This window comes from Passer montanus, unplaced genomic scaffold (genome assembly GCF_014805655.1).
Source record: "Passer montanus isolate IOZ18808 unplaced genomic scaffold, ASM1480565v1 scaffold9, whole genome shotgun sequence".
Taxonomy (NCBI): domain Eukaryota; kingdom Metazoa; phylum Chordata; class Aves; order Passeriformes; family Passeridae; genus Passer; species Passer montanus.
The window spans coordinates 10,519,171-10,539,781 of record NW_024374367.1 but is presented as its reverse complement, the minus strand read 5'-3'; the positions used below and the strand labels follow the sequence as shown (position 1 = coordinate 10,539,781).

The following is a 20,611-nucleotide window of genomic DNA, read 5'->3' as shown; positions in this document are numbered from 1 at the left end:
CAGCCTGAGCCTCTGCACCATCTGCTCTGTCCACAACAAAGAGCAGAGCCTGACAGTGTCACAAACCGAATGCCTGCTTGTGCCAAAGCTGGCAGTGAACTGAGCGAGGACTAGCAAGAATTAAAGTGTGACTTGATCCCAGGGAGAGGGCTGCAGGCGTAAGAACTGGGCACAAAAACCAACTGGGCTGTGAACTGCAGTAATGATAAGTTTGCCAGTTCCTAGAAGCTTTGAGGGGTACATAGAAAAAAATAAAACTTCCAAGGAATTTAATCTGATTGATATCAACAGTGCATAAGCTGGGCTTGCTTACACTGCAGCCTGCTTATATTTACATTTAGTACTGTCTAAGATGATTTTGTTGTAAATATTTTGCTTTACAGAGATTGTTTGGTTACTGGCTACTATTATTATGCTTCCTGGAAGGAAGAGAATAATGGGCCTTGAGCCAACATGGAACATCTTAAAGTTGATCAATTGAGGACTCCAGCATGGTTACTTAGAAAATCAACTTTGCTGCTGTGGGGGGTGCATGGAAAGAGCCCCTTGATTTGCTAGATGACACCACAAAGCCAGCCTTAGTAAAAGAGCAGCAAAATCACAAAAAAAAAGTAGTGCTACTGCCTAGTATTTGGAAAAGAGTGCTCTGAAGTACCAGCATGAATTAAATTCCCAGAACCTCCAGAAACAGAAGGCAATGGCTTTTTAAATACGTGGATTTTTTTTTCACTAGCAGCTGGAGTGTTTTACATGCTGCAGAACAAAACAAATATATTGGGCAAGATTACTGGTTTTGATGTTTTCTTTTCCAAGTGAGCAAGCTTAGAAGTTCCTCAGGTTTCAGAAAACTGGAGCAAGTCCAAAATAAAATAGATGACTGAGTACAGAGGAACAACTTGACAGGCTTGTTGGTGCACAATCAAGTGACAGCATTTTATGCCTTAGTATCAACTCCACTTACACAACATGCTTGTTTACACCAGAAAACAAAATATAACTGCTACTCATGCAGCTCATGTGCACACATAGAATGAAGGTTTCTGTACAGAATTATGTCATTTCCAGGGACTAAAATCAGGAAAGGACATCGAGTCCATTAGATTTCAAGTGTACAGCCACAGCTATTGTGAATCTCTGCCACCTGGACAACTGGGACAGGGCAGAGGAAATAGCAAAACAGTCCAGGAGCTCTGCAGGGCTTTCACCACATCCTAACCATCTGCCAACTCCAGCCTTCCTAGATATGTTCTTGCAATCACAGGAAAAGAAGATAAGTATGGCCCCAAAGGTCAGTGCCTATCCTCAGTCTGAATAGAGACCAATCCTACAGAGATACAAACGTGGCACTGACCAGTTCCTAGGTGTCATTCTCAGTCTGTGGCAAGCAAGATGTGAGCATCCAGCCTTGCAATACCACACACATATATAAGTTTATATAATTTCTATGGCTGTTAAAGCAGTCCCAGGTATTTTTAGAAGCTAGCTGGTGGATTGCTTCGTGACCCACATGATGACCTTTGGTCAAATAGTACATGTTACTGTGATGGGGAGGGGACTGAACTGTGGCAGTTTTAAAACCTTTCCTCTGACCTTAGAGGCCAGGAGACAGCCAGTGTGGCATGTTTCCAGGCATATACATGGTTACATGTGGCTTGGCAGAGGCTGCAAGCCAAAATGAAACTGAAGAAAATGAGTGCTAGCTAGTCCCATGCCAATGATGAGCAGGGCCAGAGCTTTTACAGAGTACTACATTATTCTCATTATAATCTAGAAAAGTGAAAGAAGTACAAACAATTACTTCATGAAGCCCACCCTCATACAGCAGAAAACCAAAATGCTTAAGAACCCAGGTGACAACTTCAGCCAATTTTCCTCTTAGCAAGGAGAAGAGCCATGAGTTCCATGTGAGCACCATATGTACCATCACACAGTGATGAACAACTCTTAAAACACTCAGTGCACATCACATAAAAATGACTCCAACCCAGCTCTACAAATAATCTACACACATCAGAAAGTTTTAGGCCCTGACAGGGACACACCTTCTACCTAATGCACAGAATTCACCCAATGCTCCACAGAAACCAGGGCTTTTCCAAGAGCCAGACATGACAAACAGGTTCTTTGCAACCAGCAGGGTCAGACAGGGAGGACACAGCATAAAACCACTCCTGACCTGGCAGAGGGAGAAAATCCCGTGGGGTAGAAACATAAGAGGGTGATCTGGCTAAAAGAGAAGGCTTCCTTTTGGAAAGCTACTTCATATAGAATTGTGAATTAAAGGTTTTCTGACAAACTTGCCAAACAACAAGGAAAAACTCAGTTATGTAGGAACTGCTTCAGCCCTGCAGGAGCCTGGCCTAATTGCATCCTTTACAAAGCAGTGCAGAGGGAGAGTGTCACACCAACCTGGGCAACTCGTTATCGGGGGAAGAGAGAACAGAAAATAGGACAAGAATCTCTTGACAGTGGTCCTTCTTTCTATAATGCAACTTGGTGAAACAAAACAGGATCGCTGCCTTTGGGGCCAGCAGCATTCTGACACCACAGAACTTGCATAAGGTACAAATGTTTTTCCTACATTTTTTTGTATTGTTGAAAAGGATTAACCTGCTTCCCAGCTGTATAACAACTGCAGGAACATCTACACACAGTAAAAATTACTATTTTCTATACAAACACTACATTTTGTATTTGTTTCATCAATATGAGATAATAAGGTTTGGAAGTATTTTCGCTGTTACAGCCTGAGATAGCTAATGATGGCCTATTAGACAATAATATCACAAACTTACATAAAATTACATATAATATTTGTCCATTCCTGTTTATTTTCTACATTTTAAAAATATATTTTTATTTGATCCATATTGTTATGGAGCTCTCAGACTTGGATAATGCAAGACCTAATCAAAGACTGCTACTGAAAAGCTGTTTGAATATTTGTTACAGGTAGACACAGCACACCACTTAGAAAGCTGAATTGCCTTCCAGGCCATTTACATTACTTGGATATAATTATTTAGTGTTAAACTGAATTAAGCCTAATGAGAAGCTTAAAAAGGTGGCAATAATTGTATTATTTTGAAAGTGAATTTGACCTTGCATATTTATTAACTTTAAAAAAAGCCATGTGGTTATTGATTGCTCTTCATCAATAAACTTAAAGCTTTCATTGTATAGAAAGTGCTATACACTCCCTCTTCTGGTTATATCTTAAAAACACAGTTTCTAGACTTAAAGTGTATCATATGTTAGTTTTTAAGTGTATCATATTGCTTGGAAGGAAAAAAACCCTCAAGGCAGTATCATGTTTCTTTTTAAAAAGCCAGCAAACTGGTGATCAAAACCAAATAAATAACAGGTGAAAACTACTTGAGATAATGCCCAACTAAAGTAAGTAGCAGCTACTTTTTAGCTGAGCCTAAAACCAGAATGTTATAGATTTCTTTTAACTTGCTAAGAAAAATATTGCCCAAGTCTTTCCAAAGGCCTGACTCGTGCCTAATGCCTGGTTACCCTTCTGTGCACTATTGCTGTAGGTGAGAATACAGATTTTAAAATGCCGCCTCTAATTTTTCAGAGGTGGCAGGTGAAGTTCCTACAAAACATTGTTTTTATGTTGGTCCAGTATGGATAACTTTTTTCCACCTAGCACACTATACCTCATCTTCCCTGGCAGGGATTCTTCTAACAGCAAAAGCTGCTGAAGGCTACATACATACATACATCCAATGTCTAAAAAAATGGTATAGAAAATGAGAATTGTGGAATAACATTAAGAAGTCCAAACAGAAACAGTAAAAGCAATGCAAAAGAAACTAAAAGGTGCACTATTACTAAATGCACACATATGCATATATCCATCTCTTCCCTTGATGCTCAGCGCCTGATAAAGCCAGGAGATGTGTCGCCAGCAGGACACATTCTTGTTGCCCTCATCCCCCACCAAAATGTGCAAAATCCAAGAACATCACAGCATTACACAAACCACATTAATAGCATTGCTGCCAAAACATTGAGAGAGGAAAAACTTGTGAAAAAGCTTTTGTTTGTTTTGCCCTGTTTAGCCTCTTCTCCTTTCTACCACTTTTACCCTTTGTTACAGAGTAATAAAACCAGCACTGTACCTACTGCATTCTCCCTCCTCCTAGGTAATTTTGTCCTACCTTCCTTATTTAGCTTCCTCCTTATTGTCTTCATCTGTTTCTTTTTACATGTATTTTACTCAAGTTCTTTGTTTTACATTTCCCTTTTTAGCTATTCCCCAGTGTCCTCTCTTTCCCCTCCTCGGACACACTCACACACACACACAGACTGCAAACCACTTAATTCCAGCTGTGCTGAGGCAGCCCTGCCAAAGCTGGGCACCACTGCCCCAGGCAGTACTGCAGAGCCAGCTGTACTGGGTGCACTGGTATTTTCAAAAGAAGCAATGTAAATGAAGGTTACTGATGGGATTTCCTATCTGACCTGTGAAGTTGTGCTTGCAGAGAAGAGACCATCCCAAACACAGCAGTTGTTCAAGAGTCAGATGCTGGGATGAGAGGGTACAGTCTGTGCAACTGGAAACTATGTACTTTCATGGGGGGGGGGGAAAGGGCAAAAAACCAAAAATTATTTTCTTCATGACAGTTCAATACTCAAAACAATTTTACAAGCTTCCCAGAATACTCCTCCCTGGAATCACAAAGCGCTGTGGTATTCACTGAGGTTTGCAGTTCTTGGAATAATCTGCACAGCTCATGAGAACACACTTCTCCCCAAAAAACAAATGAGAAAGTCCTTATAAATAATTCATCTGCATGCGGTTAGCTTTTGAAATTAAACTACTACTAGCCCCACCCTCCAACACCAAGTTTGTATCTCCATGGCTCTGACACATTCCCATCTCTCCAGAACAGCAGAAATTAGTCTTTTTTTTTTTTTTTTTTCAAATCAGTTTTCTTCCGCCTCCCCAGCTCGCCCTTTTTCCCTTTTTTTTTTTTTTTTTTTTCTTCAAATTAGTTTTCTTCCGTCTCCCCAGCTCTTAAATAGGTTGCAGCTTCCTTCTCCTGCACCCAGCTTAGGGCAGTGTGCCAGACCTGTGTGCCCATGGCCTGCCCTCAGCGTGTGCCACCTCCCCTGGCTGAGCTCCAGCCTGGAGGAGTGGCTTAGGCAGTAGAAAGAACCCTTTTAGCTGAGAAGGAAACCTTCCAAGGATGTGGATCACGTAAGCTGATGCAGAATGGCCTTCCCTGACCCTGCAGAAAGTCAGCAATGATGGCTGGGAGAGCTGTGTCCTGCTCCATGCACCGTTTCCTCTCACAAAATGAGTTCTGAGTGATGAAACTCAACCTTGATTCTAGATTGGTCAAGTCCTCTCATTGTCAGTCATTTTTAATTGCAGACCTGATGAAACTATCCCACCTGGCTACCCTCAAAGTGAAGCTGTAGTCATATACACTCGATAGCAACATTTTATTGCAATTACTTGTTCTCTTCAGATCTTATTCTAATCTATTGATCAACATGCTGTCTCCCTCTTGCTGAACTACTGTTTCTGTGATAGTGAACATGGCACTGCTTCTTCTTTTCCCACAAAGATAAATATTTGTTTTTCTTTCTTTCTTTCCATTTATTCTTCCCCATCAACATTTGTTTTGAAAAGAGAGCAGTCAGTCCCAGTGTCCAAGCAAATACCCAGCAAGGAAATCACTTTTTTTTTTAAAGGAGCAGGGTTCTTACGGAACCTTTGCATGATTTTGTATGTTTGACTAGTTTTAAATATTTTAACATTTCAGTAAGCATAGAATAAAAAAAAATATACTCTCTCTTCAGTATTAAACCAAAGGATTTTTAAAAGACAATATTAAACCAAAAGGACTTCTGCATCTAGATCTTCTGCTATGGCAGAACAGCATAAAATCATTTTCGCATTAACCCAAGGTATGAATAGCCTAAAGCACACCAAGCACTTGAAGTTTGTAGTATTTTAGCACACACAGTGCTGTAAAGAGAATAACATGAGTTACATGGTAAGCAACAAACTGAATAATCAGTATCTCCTAACTCTGAAGCTGAACATCACCTTTTTTCTTAGCCAATACTTAAAAACTCCTTTATGTCTTCAACCAGAGCTCGACAAACTCATGTACCTCCTCCTCACAAAAAAGGAGGAAGTTGTACTAGAAAACTGCCATCAACTTCTCAAACAGACTCCCTGTGCTTTCATGTACTAAACAAAGACCACAGCCATTCTGTGTACAAAAATAATCTTCTGCATGTGAACAGTCTGTGATGATACAAGTAACCACAGCACCGAATTCCACCACTCTGTAAAATCTGCATGGCACATTTGGTATTCAGCTAATGGCTTGGGGGTGCACATTTCAAAGCTCAAAATATGTTTACAGAGTTTCTTTTCACATTATTATAATTTCTTTTTTAATGATGCATTATTTAAAAATTACTAAATAGCCAGCTGAAACTTTTCCTTCTGAAATGAATCCTCTGCTGACCCCTGAGCACATTCCCTGCTATATGCCAAAACGATTCTTGCAAAAGATAGAGAATTTCACAAATTTCTACTAAGAAATTAAACTAGTTGTTGCTGGATTCACAAGTTAAGATCCAGCTGCTGGAACTTGGACTGTGAGAGGACTGTGCATTCAAACAGAAGCTGCCAATGATAATTTGTTAAAACATATACATTAACTGAAGCCATAATATGCCAAATGCCACCTGTGTGTGTTTGGCAATATGCTTGGCAGATTGCTCCAGCACATCTGTAACACACCACAGAATATTCAGGTTTATTTTGGCTGTTACCCTTCTACAGAAGATCACTGATACCCAAGAAAATTCTTATGATTTATAAAAAAACCTTTTCACACTGCTTTAAAAAGACTTTAGTGAACAGTGGACATTAATTACTGAAACAAATTGCTTGCTGCAATTGCAAAAAGTATGCAGGCCATAATGAAGGCTTATCCCTCCAAAATGAGGATGAGCTCAAGAAATCTCCCATGAGAAAAAATACCACACACACAAAAACAACAAAACCCAACCAACCTAAAAATGAAGCAACAAACAACCCAGTCCTCAGGTCCAATGGCTTTGGAACAAGATTCAGTACATTCCTTTCTTTTCTTATCAGCTTCAAATGCTGTCTTGTACAGACACTTTATCTTTGACTTTGTAATCCATGAATCCATGCTAAACACACTCTCCTATTCTACACTAAACAAACAATACATCCACAACAACTTAAAAACATCAAATACTGACAGATTTTTCAGAACAATTAGCTGCTGCCACATTTAACAAAAATACAGTAGGACAAATTTATATTCAATTCATAGTGTGAGAAGAACCCAAACAGGTAACGCTGCAGGGACTGTAATACTTCAGTTATGTATGATACACATCCAAAATACATCAGCGCTCCAACAGAGGTAGTTAACAGATCATTTTTCTCAATTAAAATCACAAGTATCACGTGTTGTGTCTGAATCCAGGCACTTAACACCTACACAAAAAAACCCTTTTAGGACTCTGGGAGACCTGCAGATGAAAGGTGGGTGTGGGTCCTGGCTGAGGGAGGAAGGACCTCGGTTTACACAATCAGGTGAAGGAGAAGCACAAAAGACCTGGAAGAGACTTGGAGGATGGACCCAAGTAACCAGCAAACATCTCTTTCTCTATTGCCAGGATCTGTCCTCCCAATATAAGGTTGTGTGATGCTCTATTCCAATTCCACAACTTCCTAGAAACCACAACAGATGTATAGCAACCCCACTTCTGATTCATACACTTCAGGTTTAAACCTGCACTGATTGGAAACCAAAATGTTTAAGCAATTCCCCATCAGCTCTCAGGACAGCAGCAGGCAAAGCTCACGGTGGCTGCTCACCTTTGCCACCGTGCCAAACCCATGGAAGTTAATCAAAACACTTGACATAGCTTTTTAATGACTCAACAGCCCAACACACTATCATCATCTCTTTCCAACATGTACTGTGTTCATGGTTTTCACAATCACTACGTGAGTCACAGGCACTCTCAGTGTAAGTTTTACAGGTAGCCTTCATTATTATTGCTGAGAGTTTAACCCTACTTTGTATTCATGGAAACTGAGGCACAGAAGAGGAAAAAAACCTCTGGAAAAAAAAAAAAGAAAGGAGGAAGAAACCCCACAAATCTCTATGCTGATGCTCCTTTCACACTGCTGAGCTCTCTCTTAGGCACAGAGCAGCCCAGCCAGGGCAGAGAAGCAGCTCTCATTAGCCAGGAGGCTGATAACCACAGGGAGATGAGATAAACCTGTGGAACAGCTGAAATGCCAACAAAAGGTCACACAGCCTGAAAACCACGGCACTTCAGGGCTTCCACGAACAACCTGAAATAACTGTCACAATGGCTTCCTCAAAGAGCAGCCTTTGGGTGCAGATCAAGACCTGTATCTACCATGTCTCTGGAGAGGAAAGAACAAATCAAAGAGGGACGGGCACATCCCTGTCCTGAGGAACGTGACAGCTGGCACACCATCATCCAGGGTGTAGAGAAACACTCCTGGAGAAAAACACTTTCTGGGAATAGGTCATCATGATAAGTGATCCCAGGTGCTTCACCCACAAGATTCGGTGCCTGAACATTTTATCTTTTTTCTATCTTTCACCTCTGAACTGATCTTGACTCATCTAAGGAAGATGCTGATACCATGAAAGTGTAGCCATTCACAAAGCAACAGCAGGAACAGGAGCAATAAAGGGCTGCAATCACTTGCCTGGCCCCCCAAATGAAAACAGCTGTGATCTGACAGAACAGAGGATTTGTCTTGAAACAACTTTTCCTTGGCTGGCTGGCTTGCTCCTGCCCCACCATGTCCCCAAGCCAAGGGGCTAAAGCCACTGGACTGCCCTGCCAGCCAGCTACTGTACACAGGCTAGAAGGAATGCCACAAGCGACTAAAGATATCTCACTATATTAGATTGCTCTTAAAAACAAGCCTGCATTGGTGTTACACATACCAGCTTTACAAATCAAGCATAGTAATATATCAACACCACTGCATAAATTATTAAAATGGAAATTCATAGCCCAGACACATGCTTGGATTGACTAAACAAATAGAATTTTATTTTATATTAATATATTTTCTGGTCAAATGCATGAAATAGAAAAGAATCAGTTACATAAACAAATCTGTCATTTGTATCAATAAATTATTTTACTAAAAAGGTTATATATTCTAATTAATCAGGTTACATTAAAATTATTTCTGACTTCTTATGGTCCAGAGAAAAAAGCCAGCATATGTCCTGCAAAACACTTTCAGCCTACCTAGTTAAGTAATTTATCACAAATATGCTTTGGAAGAAATTAATTAGCTCATTAGGTTTAACTAATAGTTTGTTTAGCTTTCCTTTGACAAAAGTGGCATTTTAACAGAGCATTTCTACTACTTCAGAAAACAAAATTTCACATGACAAATTTCAAAGAACACCAAGTACAGCAACACACACCACCAGGAGCTATAGAATATTTTAAAAGATTAATACTTCTCTGGCAACAATAAAAAATAAAATACCCTAAGAACATAACAAAAAGATACATTGATGGACTGCAAATTTTCAGAATTTTTCAATTCCTGAAATCATACCATCAATAAAAAATTTAGTTCAGGGTGAATTGACTGTGGTGAATCCAAAGAGTGCTTTACCTTCTTGTTATCATGATAATACCCATTTTGTTTTAAAATAACCATGTTTTGAGGACTTCAGCAATTTCCTTCTCCTGACCTATACTGTTTAAAAAAATAGATCATTGCCTGGTAATCAATCACCTGCTATATTTAATTTTTTTAATTAAGGGACAAATGTGCAAGGATTTAAAAAATGGGAAGGCTGATAGAACTAGTACTACACAAAATCACCAAGTCAGCCTTCTTACCTTTCTGAGGCTATGAGATTGGCAAACTAAGGTCCTTTAATGATGTTCACCCCACCCAAGCCTGTTTTTCTCATCAGAATGACCCCGCCTGTTTCCTCTGCACGCCACAGCCCACGCCAAGACTCTTCATTGTTCAGAACAGGCTTAAGAAACACTAAGAATAACCTCATCATTTCTATCTGCTCCTTCTACACTGCTCCTAAAGTATGAGTGTGCCACTGATGTAAAGCTTGTATTAGAGAAATTTTCACATTTAGGGATCACACTTCTACAAAGTGATACAGAATCGAAACATTATGTTAGCATTTATCACGACTTTTAAAAATACTTTCCATACCTTCATTTTGCAGTTCCCTGCTCACTCTGTGCCTTTTAAATTGCAAACAGTGCTTACAGAAGAGCTGGAATTAACTTCACATGACAAGTCTAACAGCAGTACAAGCAGCATTACAACATGCCATGTTTCCATGTCTGTGCTCAAGACACAATGCTGCACCTCTGCAGCTCCTGAGCTGCTTCTGCCCCCTGTCCATAAGGACAAACACACTGCTGCTTCCTACCAGACACCTGTTTGTCAGACAGAGTTTGGAAATCGCCTGCTCATTTCATAAAGACAACCTTAAGTGTCTGCAGCTATCCACAGCTCCCCATCACTACAATATTACTGACCTCAAGATGGAATATTCAATATGCCATCACTCAGTATCATCCAGTCCTCCCCCATAAATTTATTTTTAGCTGTCAGAATCAGTTTAATATGATATTTTAGAAGGAGTTGTTGGACATCTTAAGTTGATATTCAGTGACACGTGAGGAATCTCACTGGCAAGGGGTACACTTGCTCTTGGCTAGTGGAAAGGCTTACAGCAACCAGAGCAAGAAAAGCAAGATGGTCTTTTCTTCTTCTGGCTCCCAACAGCTCTGGAGACTAATAGCCACAAAACCGTGGGTTTAAAAAGAATTATTAGTACAGCCATCCACAGAGTAACAAGCAAACTATGAAGAATTATGACACAAAACCTACTCAGGTTATTTTCTGAGTCACGCTGTGTGACACTACTGCAGGATCCAGCAGCAAGGGCAGGGCTATATAATCCATAAGGCAATATAACACAAAGCCAAGTTAGAGGGAGAAAGGATAAGAAGTTCACCCTCTGCACAGTCCAGAATGGCCCTTCTCCAGTCTCGAGGAAGCACAAGTGAGCTTATCTTTTCTTGCCAAAGCATTGGATTATTTAAGATGCACAAAAGGTTATCCCTTTTTCTCAACACTAGAAGAGGTTCCCTGCCCATACCCAGCTTGTATCCTATAAACACCAAGCCACCCAGCAGGGACACTGGCCTGGAGAAAAGAGACAGTGTACAAATACATGCACACATGGGGAGGAAGGACCAGCTCAGAAGATGCTTTGTCCATCATGTTTATTAGGAGTTGGCCAGAAAACCCCTCATGTAAGAAACAAAAAGCTGAATTCCAAAAAACCTCCTATCCAAATATTTGCATTAAACTGTTTGAGGTTAATTTCTAGTCTTGAGAGGAGCATGGAAAAGCAGAACTGCCAACCACCCCCAGTCAGGCTTGGAGGAAGTAACCAAGCACTTGAACTGGCATAGCACTTCACATTTTCTCAGTCCTCTCTAAACATCGGCCAGCCAACACAACAACAGTTTCCTTATACAGTTTATATACAAAACCACTGGACCAGTAAAACAAATACAAATTGATAATTCTGAAAATAAATAAATAAGCTTACTGGCTATTGGAAGCTTACTACATTTTATAAATTTCACTGTAAGTTTAGTTTTCAGTTCAAGTTCACACTGTACCAGAACCCATGCAAAAATAATCTGTTTAAATACACAAAGAGAAATGACACACAGAGACACAAACACACTACACATATTGGCTGTGAAATACACGAGATATGTCATTTTGGAACTGAACTGTAGCTATGCAGCATTTCAAGAAAACAAAAAACTAAAAAACCAAGATCTTTATGTAACTGCATTACAATGTACATAAAATTATTAAATAAAGGTTATGTTCTTTGACATTTTTTATAATTTAATGATCTATTTACCATCAATTTAAAAAAAAATTGCCAGGCTTAATCCTGATTTAACCTCACCCTTAATTATTAAAAATAGTTAAGCACTTACCATAATGTGATTGAAATGCCTGTGGTTTTACGACCTGATTACAGTGGTTACACATCACCAAATAGAAATCATCATGAGCCGGGCAAAGACCAAATATTGGCATATCTAAAAACAAAAAGACAAAATGGCATCTCTCAGCTGCTGACAATTATAGAAAAACAGTTTAATTACAGAGCCATGACACTAGTGTTGAATCAAAATTTTAGAGACATTTGTATCAAATTTGAAAATGAGGAAAAAAGAGCATATAATGCAAGAGATAATTTTGTGCTGGAGTATTACAAAAGCAAAAATCTTACTACAAAGATAAATGTAAAATGAGTGATTACTTGTAGAAAACATCTATTAGAAAACTGATTTAGGACTGATTATTTTATACCAGATGCAATAATGCAATAAAAAATGACTGACTTCAATTGAGACAAACAAAACACAAGAGGGGATGTTTTATGTATTCTGAAAAGGGCTTTAGATTTTATTCCAACGTCATTAAATGAATTCAAAAGTGAACTTCATTTGCTATTTAATTTTTTTAAACCATTTTAAACACACAGTCATTCACCGGGCTGAATTACATGCCTAATGGTTTTATTTGTTTAACAGTGCATTATAGTCCAGCCATCTGCTGCCAGAGATCCATGGAACAGCTACACAGGAGACAGAACCAGAGATAACAGTATGTCAGAGCATGTGTGGATTGCGGAGATAACACACATACTTGGAGACTTTTACAAATAAAATTAGTTTCTACAATTTTACTTTGAAGAACACAGTTTGTTAAGAATATATTTAACAGTTTTAATTGCATTCAGAGACTACTGGAGCAATAAATTCAGCATTCACTACAAAACTTAAAAGTATATTACATTTATAATCTAAAAATGTTATTCAATCATTAAAAGACAAAAAATCCAAACTGCAAACATAATGTGCCTAAGGATCTGTAACACTATTTAAAGGTTAAAAATTGACATACGTAAACTTATTTTCTTATAAAAACTCTCAAGTAATAGATTTATTTTAATAGAAACTTAGAAAATTAGTTAAACTTGTTTACTCTTGTGCTAGAACTGACCCCACAGTTTTGTTTTACAGCTACTAATTTGCCTATGTATACTTTTAGCAACATCCACTGCTTTGTTCATTAATAGAACAGCAATTATGAAATAAATTGAGTGTTGCACATTAAGTGTGCCATAATTCAAGGCAACTGCTCACAGAAAGACACCATCAGCCCTGTCCACTTTGTTCCTCACAGACAGAGAATATAACCACACCAAAACTACTTCCAGAATTAGTATGTATCTTCATAATAAAAAAATGCAAAAAAATTATTTAGAAGATATAAGGTTTATCCCATTTTCCACACATCTTGCTAGTGCTACATCAAAATTAAGCATGACACCTGCAATAACAGCCCCAACTGGATTTTGCAGTTGGATGCAAATGCAATGACCAAAGACATCTAACTTGGCTGAGATCACAGCTACCCTCACCTAAATCACAGACACCTTTACACAACTGAGGTTACATCAAGTAAACAAATAATCTCATCTGCACTTTAAATAGCAACTCTTGCTTATTTATTTATATAAAATTTATTGAAAAAAGCATGAAAACCTGTGACACGCCCAACTACTGCAAGCCAGACAAAATTGTAAATATATGCTGAGGGGGGAAAAATCAGGTAGGAATAAGCTTCTATTTTTCAATATCTACTTTCTGTGATGTAATATTAAGCTATGTATGAAAACAAGCATAAGCTTAAATGTCATTGCTAATATTTCATGTAGGAGTATTCTCTTTGGGTATGCCCATGTATCAAAGTTTATACACACAAGCAAATACTCCAGGGTCACTTTCACCAGCAGCTGAGATGAATGGGACAGGAACAGCATGCAGTGCCTGATATTTACATTGTTAATAGCCCACAGAGAGGCTGTGTGATGCTGAGGCAACTGTAAATCCACACCCGGGAACCTGTTCCCATAGCTGTGCCTTCAGACTGTGCTGCATCCCAGACTTCACACCAGCTTGTACTGAATACAGAAGGAATTGTTAACAAGAGAGGACTGCAAGATAAAGCACTCCTTCACATCAGTCAGAGACACCACATCCGTGTGCCATTGCTCTAAGAAACCTTCCATGAATATTTGCTGGCAATACAGAACTGCCATTTTAAATGGCAACTGAGACCAACTGACAGAAATTGATGCAAACAAAAGTGTTTTCCTAGTTCAGTTTGAGGATCCCAAGAAATCTGAATAATTTACAAAGGTCCTTTACACTGTGGAATACCTTCAGTTTTAAAATCCTAGCTCCAAGTGACAGAATGCCAGGAAATACACAAACTCACAAAGGACCATTCTAAGAGTAAAACCACTTGACACAGAGAAAAAAATTCGCTGCACACCAAATCACAACTGATTTCAAAGGAAGTCATTCACAAGACTCCAGCCAGATCACACAAATCAATGCAAAAGGTCTTGCACCCCACAGTGGTCTCCTACAGCACTGATATCAGAACAACATCTCAACACAAACAGGGAGGGAGTAGCAAAGGTAAGAAGCCTAAATGCAATTTAACAATGGCTTTGAAACTGTAAGGACTTTGACCCAACCAAGATAATTTAAGGCAACTGGAAGAGACCTGAGTCCATACTTCCCAATCCAGGAACCTCATTTTTAGGAAGGTAAACTCTCACATCTTTAATGTGCCTCATGCCATTAGCTGAGCAGGGCAAGAGCAGGTTTCAGGGAAATCTTACTTCTCTTTCTGTGTTCCAACAGGACAAACACTATGTGGCACTGTTAGGGAGTGACAAATTAAGACCATGACAATTTCAGAGAACAGCATACAGAAGAGATTAACAAAATTTATATAGTAAGCATGCTCCAGGAGTAGGTGATGGATGCCCAATTTTTCTGTTCCCTATCAGCCACTTAGGGAAGTTCACATATATCGTGCAGTTGGTATTCTAACATCTAATACTTTCTACTTGAGCCACTTCATGACATGCACATTCCCTATTTAGAAGTCTAATGAAGTTTCTAGAATTTCACCAGTGTCATCTCAATGCACTGTTACTCTGGATTGAAGATTATTTTTTTAAATACTTCACTATGTAAAGCCTGTGCCTCTCAAGGAAGAGCCTGGCAACTGTGATTCATATGTTCCTCTTTCAAAGCTGGGCTCATTTAACTCTCTCCATCTGGGAATATTTTTCAAGGTCAAACTAAAAATTTAAATCAAGACTCAAACTTTCAATGTATTTTCCCATTAATACTGTATTCATTGTATCAACATACAGATACTATTATAAGAGCTGTTAGTTACATTAATTCTATTAACACCAGAAAGAAAAACAACTTCATTTACCTCCGTAATAGGAAGCCACTGGACACTGATCTCCAAAATTCACTTCTCCTTTCAAATGTAACTGAGTTTTTGGAAAAATAACTTTAAATGATGCATTACTGCACCCTTTACCAAGACCAGAACAAGCCCATGCCATACACAATTCTGAGATAACTGCATGAGTTGCTGAGCATGTAATAAGGAAAATGCTTCTTACTTGGAAAAGGTCAATGTAGCATCATTTTCTAACACAAAAAGAAAAAGCAATAATGGATAATTTGGCATACTGTACATCAAGTAAAATGGAGCTCAGCATGCCTCATCTGGAAAGTTTTCTTACACTAAGCTGCCATCTTTTTCTCTAAAACACATTGTGGAAACACACAAATGATTGAATAATTTCTTAGTATTTCCAGCATTCTCTTTCAGGACAGACACACTGAAGAAACTCATGCTCATTAAAACTAACTGTGCCTGCATACTCTCAATCCCTCATTTCTATTACTTAATATCACACATAACAGAACACATAAAACAGGCCAAAACTACCTCAGAGAACAGGCCAGCAGCTTCCATTTAATTACCCACTAGATTTCAGTGACTACCACAGCTATGTATTTTAATTGGATTTTTCTTTTCTAACTCCCCAAATGTATCAAATGTCCTACAAATCCTGTATCTTTTCAGACTGGGACCATTGCACAGTCCACCTATTCCAGTATCTAATAAGACAACATCCCTTCTAGAAATGAAATTAAATATCAACAAAAAAAAAAAGTGAGGTTAAGATCATCCCCAGAACAGCAGCTGCTGGAGGAAAAGAGTAAAGGCAGCCTGTGTGCAGAGACCAGAACAGCAGTTTCCTATTTGCCAGAAGTCTGCTTATTGCAATTCAAAGGAGGAGGAGAATGAAAACTTAATCAGAGAAAGAGAAAGCAAAACTACCAAGACGTGAAAGGGCAAAGAACAAACTATCAAGGTTATGACAAAAGAACAGAAAGCTTGATCAAAAAGAGCAAAGGAATATGTGAAAGCTCTGCAGAAACATTTTAAAGCCAGGACATTGCTAATGCTCATTCTCCCCTATCCATTCTCAGCATAAGCATCTGCTTATTAAGATTAGTTTTTAAAGTCCAAGCCTGATTTACAACAAGGATGTACATACTACTCACCACTAAGTGTAATTTGACAACGGACATTGTAGGCTGATGCCTGATGTGAACAGTAAAATGTTTTGTATACAAAGATTCCACAGAACAGCATAACATGTCTTCAACACTACACCAACCTGGTTATACTTCTTGAAAAATTTTAATCACTATAGTTAATATTAGAGGTATTAAAATTACAGTGCCCTACACTATCAAATTTACACTGACAGTCCAGATATAATTTCCTATTATCTCTACAACCTCCCAAACACCGAATTTGTTTTTAGTGGAGTCTGATCCAAATCCACCTTAAGTAAATGCACCAACTTATCAATTTACTACGTTTTACATTAAGACATCAGGGAACTGCTTCTAGTACTATATAAGGAAATTGTAAATAAAGCCCATTATTTTGAAATGTTGACAAAATATGGATTGCTTGAACTATTTACTTCACGGACCAACTAAGTTTAAATTATGTCCACCAACAGCTATCTTGAATACATTTGCTCTGTACTAGCTGGGTTTTGTCTTCTCATTAGAAGGTAATTAGTCTTGATCACACTAAGGTAAAAAATATGCAAGTGCACCTTGTTTTAACTTAACTGGTAGATCTCTTTCTCTACAAGCAGACTTGTAGTAGAACTTTTATTTAAGACAACACAACTCTCCACTAATATCTGAAAAATTTTTGAAAAGGGGAGAAAACAGCACAGTTGTAGTAACAAAGTAGTTGACATCTTGGAGGAAAATAAATTTTGTGATAACTCCCATATTTTGCTTGTAACTCGTGTCTCAGGTACTGTCAGATCCTGATAAAGTAATAAAAATATTTATATTGTTTTACCCTTTATGGCTGTGGTGAACATGTCATTTAGTATGTGACAGACAAAACCTCCCAAATTACTGTTTTTAAGAGCTTGTGATCTGAGGAAGAGGCACAAGGAGGGAAAGGAAGGCAACTAACCAGCCCTGAGAACCACATGAAACAGACTGTACCAAAACCAGGCAAACTTCAGACAGAAAGCTCAGCTCTTTTACCACCAGACTTGCAATCAGCCCAAAAAATGAGATTTCTGCCAAGAAATCTGCACAGCAGGTAAGCAATGGATTCACTGCTGAGTCTGGTGCTGACAGTAATTGTCAATACCAAGTGCTCTGCAGGCAGAAGGAGAATCTTGGCTGCAAACTGAGGCAGCTACAAACAGCACTGCAATGTATCTTAACTAACCTGGTTATCTTAAGTAAAGCTTCCATCTATTTAAAGTAATATAGGTCCTTAGTTAACTGATATAAACGTTTCATTAAAAAAATTAAGTGATCCAAGTTAAGGCTTCAAAAAGTCAAAGTCCCTTTTATACACAGATACTTCATTTTCTGCAACTAAACCATTATTTTCTAAACAATATCTTCCAAACTATTTTGGAGAAACACTCAAGTGCTTATCATTCAGGAACAGATGTGTTTTTGTATACTTATCAATGCTGACGTAAAATTAAACTACTGCACTTTTTTTACTGTGTACCATGCAAGATGATAACAAAAGAATATTTCTAAACAGATATTGTGAACAAAATAACTAAACCCATATAGAAATTAGAGTGCTCTGGTTTACACAAGTGTGGAACCAAAGTAAGAGATTCTAGCAAAATATACTTGAGGGTATTCTGCAAAATTTCAAGTAATGAACACTTAGGTATTAATAGAACACAAGTATTTTATGAACCATATGTGCAGGCCTAACCAATTTGTGACTGCAGAGAACATACATATAATCAAATGAACAAAACATAAAATGATCAAATATACACTCAGAAACACTGTTTTTAAAAAAAAATCTCACCCATAAGGTTTATGCTCATGTTGCCTCAGCTACAAAACAGCCTTTTAATACAAAATAAAACAAACCAAATGCACATTCCCATATCTGAGCTGTTTCATTTAGGTTCAGAGGGAAGCATTGCTGAACTATTTTCTTCAAGGTTTCCCATCTTGAAAATTCCTGCCAGCTCCACTCTGTACATTAAATAACTTGCATTTCCTGCACATACAGCTTTGGAAGTCCAGCTGTACTTGAGGGGACATTTGAAAGGCAGAGCTCTCCTTGGGTTCTGAGCACAGTGCATGAACTTTGTTTCACTGAGTAGCTGCTGATTGATCAGCTGAAGGCAGAACAGCTGAAGACTTGATTAACTGTTTTGACTGTGTTTTCCACTTCAGCAAATACAGCAATTACCCAGCATTTTATTGAATACTCAAACCTCAGAGTTTTGGCTCAGAGAAATGACTTCCAGTTCAAGACCAAAAAACCCCACAATCTGGTTTAACTAGGCACAGGAGCTGCATTACACGATTTGATCACTGTCATAGATCTCTACTAGTGTTAGAATATTTGGTTCATCTCTAAAAGGGATGAACCATCCTGTTTGGTGTCCTTTCAAAACTCAGGACAGTCTGTCTTTTCAAAGCTACAGCTCCTTATATTTTACTTGGCTTTTCCCAAATTCAGATTGCCCTGCTGAAGGGGCAAAGGATGACCTACCTCTTTTCCACGGGTGCAGCTGTGTTGCATTCCCAAAACCCCATCCCCTGCAGCATCCCCTTGAGCTTCACCTCCAGCAGGAAGGTTTGCTGCAGGCAGCAGCACTCCTCTGCGCACACACAAATCCAAACAGCCCTCCTTGTGCAAGGCTACAGGCACAGCAGCTCCCCCAGAGCCCTCCCTCCCTCTCTCCGCCAGGATGCAGAATGAAACACTAAATTTTAGTTCTCTAAAATTTAACAGCTCTGGGAAATGTCTGTGTCTTCTACCCAAGGATAAAAACTGAGCAACAGATACCAAAGAGAAGCATGTCATGCACTCGTGCACCTGCACCACTGCACAGCTGGGAGTTCTAATTTTAGGCTCCCAAGATTTCAGTGTTCCTGTAATTATATATAAAGCATATTAAAGTAGACATCTAAGTATTTAGTTAAATTCTTTCTATATGAATTCATCTACACACAATTAATTTCTTTGAAAATCTAATGCAAAACACATCACATTCTTCATTCAAGCTATTAAACAGGTTTTCTAAGTTGATTGTACAGAATAATAAATAATTTCAGTGAAGAAGCTTACAGAAGATTGTCTGTAGAAAGACTGATGAGTAAATTTCTCAATGAAACACAAGTAGCATATTTTAATCTGAAAAGCTTTCTAAGTCTCCCCACTCACATCGTATCCTGTTACATCAATTTTTCATCGGCAACTTGATTCAAGTCAGTCATCTACAAAAACCATTCCCATTTACTTTTTAATGAGTTTTCAGACCTAAGGATATTTTTAATTTCTCTAACCAATTTGTATATTACACAAATGTTGAACACATAATTTGTCATGTAAGATATCTTCACTCAAAGTCACGCATTATTTTTAGTTGGCATGATCTCATAGTGCCACTGCTGTTTTGGGAAAGCCAGCAAACTATTATTTATGTTTTTCTGTAAAAAAACTCAAATAATTCTAAAATAGCTTAAGGAATCCTCAAAAATTAATTGAGTTTTGCAATTATGACACAAAAATGAAACTGGATTCAGGGAATAAAAACCCTATAATTTGAACAGTAAAATTAAAATCTGGATTAAGCTAATATGAAAGTGTACACAGAAACACTTCAATTATTATACAGAAAACCTACCATGAGGGGGGAGAAAAGTTCTGGATAAGCCACTAGTCAAACACACCCTCAATTAAACTGAAATAAATCACCCATAGAATATTCTAAAATGTATCTTAAGTCACAGCCTGAAGCACACTGCAATTATGAATTGTTCTAACATCAACAGGTTTGGTATTTTTCTCCTGTTTTACACACAGCACTCCGTGTACTCTGCAGCAGCTGTACTTCTGGAGTAGGAAAAAGGAAGTTTGTTTTATTTAAACCTAAACTCACAGTTTACATAAAGCTGCTCCACGCAGCAGAAGTATTTTGATACGACGTGACTACAAATGGTGAACATGTTCCAG

The 20,611-nt window shown here is 38.3% G+C and overlaps 1 protein-coding gene across 3 annotated transcripts in view; it reads right to left on the bottom strand.

The window, feature by feature from the left end:
* Positions 1-20,611, bottom strand: part of ATXN7 (ataxin 7) — a 70,033-nt gene that overhangs the window by 27,290 nt on the left and 22,132 nt on the right. For 2 of the 3 annotated variants that reach the window (XM_039695306.1, XM_039695305.1), the window contains exon 4: positions 12,094-12,198. The exons of the other annotated variant lie outside the window; for it this stretch is intronic. In XM_039695306.1, the coding sequence (XP_039551240.1) occupies positions 12,094-12,198 (105 nt within the window). The remainder of the gene's footprint in view (positions 1-12,093; positions 12,199-20,611) is intronic. 3 annotated transcript variants of the gene reach the window in all.